The sequence below is a fragment of the Siniperca chuatsi genome, linkage group LG18, assembly GCF_020085105.1.
Source record: "Siniperca chuatsi isolate FFG_IHB_CAS linkage group LG18, ASM2008510v1, whole genome shotgun sequence".
Taxonomy (NCBI): Eukaryota; Metazoa; Chordata; class Actinopteri; order Centrarchiformes; family Sinipercidae; genus Siniperca; species Siniperca chuatsi.
The window spans coordinates 3206106-3217727 of record NC_058059.1 but is presented as its reverse complement, the minus strand read 5'-3'; the positions used below and the strand labels follow the sequence as shown (position 1 = coordinate 3217727).

The following is an 11622-nucleotide window of genomic DNA, read 5'->3' as shown; positions in this document are numbered from 1 at the left end:
TTTCAGGTGATTAAACACTAATGAAACATACTTATAAATATTATATTCCATTTCTGCCAATAGCTCCTCCTAAATGTTACACACCTTAAGGTCTGCATTGCTTTTTAGCCTCTTTCAGCTTATTGTTTAGGTTCTGAACCCACAAAATCCAGTCTCACCAACCTGGTTTTCTATTAAAAAAAGCTTTGATAAACTTACTATACAGTACCTGGCCAGCACGAAACTGAATAAAGACACAGTTAGAGAGTAACTGGTGAACACAGTGGAGCATTTAGCAGCTAAAGAGCAAGATATTTTTCTCAGAAGTTGGTGAAGACCAAAACTGAACTAAAAGGAGAGTAAATATTGGATTTAAGGGACAAATGTTAACATGTTTGCTAACATGTTATCTTAAAGAACTTTAAAAGATGTTGTGTTTTCAGTTAGCTCCGCTGCCCCCAAGTGGCCAAAAAATCTTTCAGATTTAAGGAGTTGCTGCACGAAAAAACTGCATACTGAAGCCACATGCACAGTGACAACACACAGCACACTAAGCAGAGGAAGGTACTTGCAGTTTGTACGTTACATTGATAAGGATGTTTTGTTTTTCTTGTATATCCTCTTTGGTTTCCCTCTTTGGATTTCACTACACAGACATTACATCACATGACAAAACATTTCACATTAAAACACAGTGATGAACTTCGCTTCCCTCCTGGCTGAATTTCAAGCTGTGTTTTTGAACTGTTCGGTCTGCATCGAGTGTCTCCTCAGCAGCATCCTCCTGGTCAGCTCTTTGGGGTGCCCAGGAGGAGCAGAGGGAAGGAAATTTTTTAGGCCAGACTCTTTCTCACTGAAACCTCTTCCAGCTCCGGAGCTGAGGTTATAAACATTAAGGATGGGGCTGTTGGTGGAGTTGAGGGTCAGAGGTGGCAAAGATCTAGGCCTGGCCTGGGAGTTGTGGTCCAACAAGAAGGCTCCAGACCCTCTGCGCTCATACCCAGACAGCACTCTCCTGCTCGGGCCCGAGGTCAACAGTGACTCCCTGGAGCCCAGTGTGCTGGAGCAGCGTAAGGGGGCCAGCCTCTTGCCATCTGTTAGGTCTCTTGCTCTCTGCGTGGACTCCTCAGGTAGATTTGGAATGTCTACAGCTAGCTGGGGGTCAGAGCTGTAGATGTCTGCCCCAAGCTTGCGCCTCTGGATTATGCTATAAAGGCTTGACGAGGCCATGCTGGGATGAAGTGGAGTGCCAAGGTTTTTGCCACAAGAAAGGGAGGAAGAGGAGGCAATTGAATCTGTTCCAAGGTTTACAGAATGCAGGTTGGGATGGGAGGCAGAGTGGGATGATAGGAGACCTGGTAAGGATATCTTTTGTTCTACATGTTCGGCACATTCATTCTTTCCGTCTCCATCTACTCCTTTGTCCCTTGCCAATCTTCCTTCATAACATTTGAAGCTGTCAGTTGTTGAATTTGGGCTGTTGCCCCCATCAAGTTTGGGAATTCTGAGAGAGAGGTCCTCAGTTTGGTTGAGGTCTTTGCCGTTCTCTGAAGATGAGGCTGCATGTGGCTGCTGTGTGAGCAGAGACGCTGGGATCTTTAGCCAGGGCTCAGAGTTCAACCTCATGAGGGGCTGCTGCAGTCCGTACGGTGCCACTTGACCGAGCCTTTGAAACCGAGATGGGGAACATGGATGGGAACTTACGCCACAGGACTGGGCTTCTTTAAAGGAGAAGATAGGCTTTGAGGGACATAAGGAAGAAGAGGTGCACTGGGGCGAGGTGATCAGCTGAATTTCAGAGGGAGATGCAGGAGCTGCTGAAGTCATTTTGTCCATCTGATCAAGAGTATCAAGGGGAGGAATGCTGAGGTACTGCTTGGCTTGCAGTTTCCCACATGGGAATTTGTCAGTTGTTATAATGATCACCTCCTTCCCCTTGGCCTTGCATGTGTCAAGCAACAGCTTCAGAACCTTCCAGTCTCCAGCCATGACTGCGTAAACCAACGCTGATGTCCCTGACTGATCCTCCAGGCTAATATCGGCTCCACTGGCCAGGAGCAGAGACACCACCTCAGGGCCAGCCTGTTCCTGGCAGGCGTGCATCAGCGCAGAGCGACCTTCCTTGTCCTGGATGTTGGGGTCCGCTTCTTTCTCTAGAAGAAACTGGACCAGCTTGACCCGGCTGGCGCTCTGGGCGTCAATATGCTGGGTCCTGCAGGCCACCATCAGGGGTGTCTGGCCGTGGCTGTCGCTCTCGTTAATGTAAGCACCTCCCTCCAGGAGCAGCCGTGTAAGTCGCAGGCGACGGAGGAAGACTGCTCTTAGCAAGGGGTTACCTGAATCCATAGCTACCCCAGGATTACAGCCTTCTCCCTCCATCCCTCTTGGTCTCAGCTGGTGGTTTTGGAGATGTAGTTTGTAGATGTAATAACAGGTTTCTGTTGAAAATAACAAACACTTTTAGAGAATTATGCAGAAGTAGACCAGTTGAACATAAACCTTTTTCATAGACAAGCCCCAAATCAACTTTTGATTCAAAAGTTATGAAATTTCTGAAACAGGCACACATGCATTCTCAGGTCAAACACATTACACAACAGCTATTCCCCCTTATATTTGTTTTTTTATCATTCATAATTTTATTCCAGTTGTTTTCTCTCATCTTTGTTCAAATCAGGACAGATCAAATAATAATAAACTGAGCTGTGAACCTCCGAGGAACAAGCATGTTAGAGACCTAAGTGTATGCTTTGTTGCTTGCTAGGACGAGGCAGCTGAGGATGCTTGTTTGGTGCCATAGTAAGCTTAGCATGTTAGTTAGCTTAGCAGGGCTAGCTTAGCCTGGCTGGCTAGCTTGTCTACATTAGTTAGTTTGCTATACCAAAGCCATGTTTTTGACATTCTCATGGCCATGTAAAGCCTGGTCACTGGCTAGCACGTGCTTGGTGATGACGGCTATGTTTCTGTTTCTGTTTTCATTTGTTGGAAAGGGTGCTTTGCATGCAAGTAGCAGACTGATGTTAGCATTGTTGAGCCTTCTCAGTGTCGTGTGCCCAACTAAAGGAAACACCAGTCATTGAGAGGCCGCCCACCTGATGACCCTGTGGACTTGCCTGCACTCTTACACTCTTACTCACACTCAGCTTCATATTGAAACCATTTCTTTGTGTGTGTGTATGACAGGTCAAGGGACGTGATTCAAGTGTGGAAAAGTTGATACCAGAAGGGTTGCTAAATGGTGGCTATTTGTGGAACCAGATAAACAGCACAGCCTGGTCTCAATACGTGGCCTAATGAACAAAACACCATTTAACGTTAGTACTGGGCTTCCAGAGGAATGTTCACCCAACGTTTGGTACATTTCATCGTGAGTATGGATAAATGTTAAGACCTCTGGTTGGCCTCCTCCTAAGGGACTGAGTGCAACCAAAGCTTTCTTTCCTTTTTTTATTTACTATACAGTAAGTGTATATTTACTGTTTGGACATACATGCTTTTTTCCTTAAAAGGAAATCTACATCTGCCTCATACACACATATGCCCACACACACAAACACACACAAAATGCCCATCTCTTCTCTTAAACCACACACACGCACCACATCTACTGTATGCTATACATGAACTTCTGCACTTTATCAACTCTGTCTTACACTTATGCCTTATCTTCTTTCCCAGTCTTTTTAATGCAAAGCTTCTGTCATGTTAAATCATGTTATGCTATATAAACCATTTTCTTTACCAATAAATCTACTTGTATGTGAAACAAGTAGTTTTGGGTTTTAAAGAGCAGAACATAAAGTTCTTGTTTTTTTTTTTGCTTGCATATATGATCCATTCAACAGTTCCTTTTCATGCACTCGTCCTCCGCAGCACCAGCAGAGGCAGCCACTTTCTATCAGCCTTTGTACGGTTTGTCCTTGCTTCTCTCTATTAGACCAGATAAGGTGGCAGTTACCAATGTCTTAGACAGTAACATAACATTTTCCCGTATCCCGAGTCACAGACCATGAAACTGAAACACGGCAAGGATTTACATCTATAAAGAAACTAAATTATTTTGTATGTTGTAACGGTATGCAAAGTAACAACAGTTGCTGGGTGTGTTATTGTGTGGGGCCAATATTTGTCTACTGTACCAACCATAATGGAGCTGTAATGACAATGAATGAAGTATGATAAAAAAAGAGTTAGAATTGTCTCAATTCAAGTCTCAAACATTAGACAAATAGACCAGATAAACCGTACAACACAGTCATTAAAACCTGTCTGTATGTTTGACTATACATGTTTAAATGCATCATATACTGTATGTCTATATGTTTATGTACATACGTGACCCTCATTCTGCAACCTAACTGAAATCACATGATGATCAGTGCCCTACATCACTCAGCATGTATTTATAGTGTGTGTTGCTATTAGCAATGCTATGATTCCACATAGTAATAAATCAATACACTGCTTTATGTTTTTAACCAGCAACCTGTACTTCAGCACATTTGATTTAAAGGGGAAACAATGATTTTAAAGGATAAGTCTGGTAATATTCTATATTTTCTTTTTGTCTGTAAAACCAATAAAAAGATCAAAACCAAAATTAATTGATCCTACTAACTAGAATTATCTGTATATCAGAGCCTGATATATCTTCTTCCTCTGTGAAATAAAGCTCCATTGTTGTTCAAAAACTATTAAAAACACATCAGTGAACCACTGGTGTTGCACTGGGTGACATGTTCCTTCATTACCAGGAACATACACACTGTAGTTTATTTGTGGATTAATCTGCTGCTGAAAATAGTCCCCAACAAATGCACTATTTCCTCCTGTTTGAGTAACGTTTGTTAAAAACTACAGTGGGCAGCTGTTTCAGGAAATTACTGAACCTTTTTAAAAAAATGAAACTATATATTTGTGACCCATTTTCAAAGACTTACGTCCTCAGTAGGCACCAGTGGGCTTGAGGCTGAGAGGCACAGACAGGAATTCAGAAAGTATTGAAAAAACAACCTAACACATTGTTGGTTTTGGTTAAATCTCACAAATTTGAAAATATAGATTAACACCAGACTGATCCTTTAAAGTGCAGATTTTCAGTTATAATTGATGGTGTTTGCATCCACATTAGATGAGCCGTGTAGGAATTTACAGAGTCACTTAACACTAAGTTGAAAAGTAGTGTTTCACTGCTCTCTCTGGTTGAAAGTTTCAAGCCTGTTTTACCTCTGACCACACCCAGCATCACTAATGGGTGTGGTTCTGTTGCACCTGTAGCCACACCCAACAGTGATGTCACGGTGTACAGTGTTCAGTGTACAGTTTTAGTCCCCTGTATGGGACAAACTCCAAAAGCACTGGATACTACCTTTCCCATAATGCAACTCAATAGTATCTTTTATTAGATCCTCCCTGCCTGGTAAACGCCCATGTCTTTCAAGTTCTACGGCCACAGTTTGAACAAGGGTTTCTGTTGATAATTTGAATTCTCCAAGCCCAAGCCGAGATAACCCTGATGACATCACTATGACATCATCAGGGTTATTTTTCTCAGACTTGACAAATCTCCTCCAGAGCCAGAGAAGACTTTAATATTTGGTTGAAAATACTTTCCAGTCAATAACTGGCTTAAGTGCATGGCCCACAGACATCAGTAGAGCCTTGGTATCTTGTTCTGCCATATTTGTATGCGGCCTTCTTCACTTCTTGATTGTATCCAGTTTAGATGCACAGGCATGGTGATAAGCCGACGACAATTTTTTCTGTCTTCTTCTGCTTCATCCTGCTGCTGCCGTCAACGGTGACATCATCACTGAGCACAGCCGAGCTCTTTCCACTGGCAGCCACACTCGTCCAAGACAAAACACCACCTGCATCATGTTTGACAGATGAGGTGGAGGTGGTATGCATTCAATCATGCTGTTCCTTTTTTTGGTCGGCACTTTCATCTTTCCATCACTGATGCACAGGTCAATCATTGAGTCATTAAAACACTTCTACAGGTTTCTTGTTGTTACCAGCTGGTTGTATCTTTGTAAACTCTCTGATGTTATGCTTGAGTATTGTTGTCTTGATGGTCAAAGTTTTCACTTATCCAGTCAACATTTACTGGGTGGATTGGCACAAAACTTGGTGCAGAGATTCATGGTTCCCAGAGGATGAATCTGACTCAACAATGACTTTGGTGATCCTCTGACTTTTCCTTTAGCGCCACCATGAGGTTGGCATTTATGGTTTTGAGTGAAATATCTTGACTGTTGGACGGATTGCCATGAAATTTGGTTCACACATTCATGTTCCCCTTAGGATGAATTGTATTAAGTTTGGTGATCCCCAACTTTCCATAAAGTGGCATCATAAGGTAACATGTTTAATTTGTCCAATACTTTTGTTTATGACCAAATACCTGCAAAACTATAATGACGTGAACATGGTAAACATTATACCCGCTAAACATCAGGGTGTTAGTATGGTCATTGTGAGCATGTTAGCATGCTGACGTTAGCATTTAGCTCAAAGTACCGCTGTGCCTAAAGAATCATTTCCACTGCATGGTACAGCTCGGATCGACTCGCTTTTGGTACCAGGTACTTTTCTCAATTTTGTTTTCCACTGCACATAGTTCCCCCTAAATGCAGTAACTTGGTTATTTAAAAATGGCGGGTTTGTGCAGGATGTCCCGTGTCGCACAAGTGTCAATTCTAGTGATGATTCTGTCTGAGCAATCAGTAGTCTGCAGTGTTTTAACTCCACCTTTTAATATCGGCTCAGCTCACTTGGAGTAAAAAAATACCAGGCCTCTGTCAGAGATATGTTGTTAATTATTATAGTATTGAATAATCATTACTGATGCATTAACATACAGCATTTTAATGTTGTAGTTGGTTGAGGTGGAGCTGATTATAGGCTAGAGGTGGTTTGATTTACAATGCATCGTATTTTATACACTCATGTAGGTTTTAAAATCTTAATCTGCAAAGTAAATAAAGCTGTCACATAAAAGTGCAGTAAAAAGTACAATATTTCCCTCTTAAATGTTGTGGACTAGCAGAAGGTAGCATAAAATAGAGTAAAGGAAAGGAATAAAAGTACCTCAGAATTGTACTTAAGTATGTGCTTACTTTCCACTATTGTTTTAGCTTCACTGGTATCAACATTTCTTTGGTCGTCATGTTGAGAAACAACAACAGACACCTTTTCTTTTACAGGTCTTTTGTGAATGAAGAAACAGTGACACAAAACACACAACTCTGAGAAATATTTGAGCATTAAAGGCCCTAAAATCAGGGTACTATATGAATAAAAAGGGCTACATTTCCTACACTGTTCATTTGAACACACACAGCCTCAAATTGACGCTGAAAGTCTGCACTTTATCCTCATCCTGTACTCACTCCTTGGTTTCCCTTCAAACCCAATGTCTTAATACTTACAAACTGCACTGTACATACACTAAATGCTTGTATTGTACAGTAGCCTATATTGCAGTGCTTTGTTTCCACCCTGCCTGCAGACTGCTAACAATTTTACAGATTGAGGATAGAAAACTCCACTTCACCTGAACAGGCTCAGCTCAACACTCATCCTCTGTAAGAGCCCACTAACATTAAAAACCTGTGTGTGTGTTTGTATGTGTGTGTGTGTGTGTGCGTGCACATATGCTCATTGCCAGTGTGTGTTCACGGTGCACATGTCAGAGCGGTGTAACACACTCTCGAAGAGACAAAACATTAGTCAGAAATGATTAAATACAGCATCACGCAACATTAAATATCATTTCTTCAGCCACCACAAAGCTTAACATCCACATATTCAATTTCCTTCTGAGTTATCAATCAGATTCTGCCAAGACGTCACAAGAAGAAAAAATTAAGTTGAAGGATTGTTGATAATAAATGTCCTGCTGTGTGTCTGTACTACTTACCAACCTTCAGTCAGGATTAGTCCTCTCTTGCAGTCATTTACTCCCCTGTTGCAGAGCTGCGGCTGACGTCCTCTGTGACCAGGCAGTGCTGAGCTGATGTATGTGTGTGTGTGGCAGTAAGTCAGAGGAGGCAGCAGTGAAGGGTTTTCAGACTGTGTTTGCTCCTCTAACAAAGTATGTGATGAGAGAGAGTGATACAAGCTTGTCGTCAGGCAGGTCTAAGAAACGGTTAATCCATCACCGCAGCAGCAGCAGCAGCAGCAGCAGCAGCAGCTCTGGAGAGTTACAGAGAGGGAGAACAGGAAAGGTTGACAGAGATGAACGCGCAAGGTGAAGCACTATAGCAACCCAGCGCCACAGCGTGTCTGATTTGTCTTTTCATTAAAGGACGTCTGATTCAGCAAAGGACTGTTAATTGTGAAAACTGCCTCACACGACTTTCTTTAGTTACGTGCAGAAAGGAAAATTATTTTGTCCACCTTATCAATGACATCTCCATGACAACCATCAAGGAGGCCGAATGACGGCACATGTTGTAATTGTGCTAGAGGAACTGTTCTTTGTGTCTGTGTGGGAGTGTGTGTGCACCTGCGTGTGAATAAGATCCTGTGCATGTACTTTGCATGCAAAAATTAGGAGACTGTGAGAATGATTCTTTGATTGATTGATTGATTGATTGTAAATGTAACTTAACATATTAAAACGTAAAATACAAACACGAAAGAAAGAATAAGAAGAGAGGAAAGAGGAACACTGGTTACATTTACTAAACATAGCAAGCATGTGAATGTACTGAACATGAAAGATGATTTTTAAAGAGTTCTTATTAAACTGCAGGAGTAAATGCAAAACTGTACATTGTGATGTACAGAAAGCTTTGCTGCATAAAATAACATATTTCTTTGTATCCTCTGCCCAGCCGTTAATTGTCCAGACCATGATACAGGTTTTCCATCACTTTTCTGTAGCCATAGAAACACTGACTTCACAGGGCAGTTCATAAAACCACCACAAGATGTCAGCATCTGACAATATTTTCCCATCATACGTAATGTTTTTGTAATGAACTTTTGGAAGGTATGTAATGAACTTACACTCAGTTGACAGTTTATTAGATACACCTAGTTGGAATTAATGCAGTCTGATAGAACAGTCCTACATAAAATCCTCCCTGCATGACGGTTATAATAGGCCTTACATACTAAGATCCTCCTATTTTGCCTTTGCAACTCAGTGACTCCCTTAAAAATTCTTTAAGAGTGATAGTGCCATAAAAACATTTCAGTCAATGGGATCAGATCAAATTCTAGTTCAGCTGAGAGTTCGTGTCCTTGGTGAAAATGAGCTAAATGGCTTCATATTATATGAAACTAAGACACTACTGGCTATTTATATAGTAACAAAACACAGAAATGATAATGCTCAGAATCCAAACCATTCATGATCTTGATTTCTAGAAGAATCCGAAACAGTGGCTCGAATTAAACATTTACTAGATGGACAGAAATGACTACATTGCACTCTGGCTGCACATTTTCTTAGAAACAGCTTTTAAATACATTTTAATGAGCTGGAGTACAGTGCAATCGTTTTTTTATCTTAAAGACCATTTGAAAAACCTTCAGCAAAGGTGCTATTAATCTTGGAAATGTGAGGATTTCCTACTTGTTGTTGGTTTTATCATTAAACATTTTATATCTTTTGGGTTTGTCAGATAAAACAAGCACTTTGAAGATGTCATTTTGGGATCTGGGAAATTATAACGGGCCATTTTAATAATTTTGTCAGATTACTGAAAAGCATTTTAGATGTTTATACACATTCACAACTGTCTCGCAACAGGAGGCTTTATGAGATTTTGTGACATGCTGCATCACTTTTGTTAATCAAACTGCTTAAAAATTACCGTTTGAATCTCTCCCACGTAAGTGTTTTTGTGAAATGTGTACCACCATAGTGGCAACAAGACAGAACAACTGGATCTAGAGTTGAAAATCAGAGGGAAACTCTGACACTGTGATATCATTTTGAAGAGGTTTAGTTATTATTCGAGTTATGTTCTACAACCTGTGAGCATAAGTATTAATGCAGCAATAATACAAAGTGCTGTCTGGTTTAAATTGTCAATAGTCAAGATTATGGCAGTCCATGACAACATAATTGTTATATCACTGGTGCACAGCAGTTGAATTTGGACAAACCTGGTGCTGCATGATTCATCTTTGAGGGCCTTTTGTCAGACAAATGTTAAATTCGAACCAGAAGACCACACGTCACAGAAACAAGACTCATTAAGGAGTAACACGCACGCAACTTCAGTCTGAACACAAGAAAGCAGCGCGATCAATTTAACTCGATCACTAGCATCAGATCTCCTGCATCAAATGCAGATGCATGATGAAGGGGAGCAGCAGAATGTCTCTTTTTTGAGAATATATTAGCTTGGGGTGGAGGGTGCTGACAGGCAGTGCAGTGGCTCCATCTGTCTCCTTTTGTCCTTGGCACCATTGAGAGTCATCGTTGCCACATCTCTGATTTCCAGGTGCTGCTGAAACACATTGATGATGAGGTCTGGTAAGCGGACTCCTGAGCCGTACTGCCATGGTTTTGGGGTTTGTGTTCAGTAATTTCCTGTTTTATTTTGAAATAGTCTCCTTCCCTCATGTGTCATTTAGTTTTGCTTCCTGTCTTTTATTGCTTTGATAGTTTTCACCTGTGTCTCGTGGTCTCCCTAACCTAAGTGTATTTAAGTCTGTGTCCTTCCTTTGCTCAGTTGTGAGATCGTTGTTGTATCTCTGTCACGAACCCTAGAATAAGACACTTAATTACATTTGAGCTTTTACTGAATACCTTGGTCAACAAAATATTCCGGAGGTTTATACTGCTGTCTGAGACATGCCCTAATACTTTTAAGACATGTCTTGAAGCATTTGTGGTTTTTCTGGTTTTCTTACTCTTCTATGATAGCTAATTGAATATATTTGTAATTAATATGAATATACTCTGTTGGTAGGACAAAACAATGTTTCTCACCATGGGCTCTGGGAACTTGTCATGGGTATTTTTGCAATTTGCTGACATTTTATAGACCAAACAATTAACTGATCAATAAAATCACTAGGTGAATCAAAACGTTAGTGGCAGCCCTGTTTTCATTTAGTTTTACACACCCTGCCTATTGTGTCATTTACTGTTAAGATTAGAAACCATGCGCCTGTCACCAGGGGGCGACAGCAGGAAGTGAAGTAAAGTGTGTGTGTGTGTGTGTGTGTGTGTGTGTGTGTGTGTCCCAGTAGCTATGGGAGTAATTTAACTTTTCCCCTATGTTCAAATTTCTCGCCACCAAAAGTTGGCTAGAAGAAGTATTTATACTAAACCCTGGGATATATTTAAGCTACGTGACGCCCGTAAACATACAATCACATTTGTCCATTTTGACCATAGACTGTATAAGGTTTGGGGACGCCAGTGACACCACAAACTAAAAACTCACAAGCTCCCATAAGTTTGGCCCACAGGTCTAACATTTTACAGATGTAGTTGACATGATGTAAAAGGTGTGTGGTGATTTCATAGTTGTGATATTGAGCATGGCCTCGTTAATGTTATTAAAAAACGAGAACACCATTTATTTTTATTTTTTAAATTTTTACTTCAAGTTTGAGCACCGTCTTTCAAATGAGTCCTTATTCAAGCATTTTGGCCTTGCAGTTCTTCTG

The 11622-nt window shown here is 41.0% G+C and overlaps 1 protein-coding gene across 2 annotated transcripts; it reads right to left on the bottom strand.

Moving 5' to 3' along the window:
* Nucleotides 1–350: 350 nt before the first annotated feature.
* Nucleotides 351–8416, bottom strand: ankrd34ba (ankyrin repeat domain 34Ba). Of its 2 annotated transcripts, none has more exons than XM_044173749.1 (2): nt 7904–8416; nt 351–2417 (listed from the first exon to the last, which is right to left on the bottom strand). In XM_044173749.1, exon 2 carries the CDS (start codon nt 2356–2358, stop codon nt 706–708), a length of 1653 nt encoding a protein of 550 aa, XP_044029684.1. In that variant the 5' UTR covers nt 2359–2417; nt 7904–8416; the 3' UTR covers nt 351–705. The 2 variants fall into 2 exon arrangements, with proteins under 2 accessions (XP_044029684.1, XP_044029685.1); XM_044173750.1 differs by having other exon boundaries at nt 7908–8416.
* Between the last annotated feature and the right edge of the window lie 3206 nt (nt 8417–11622).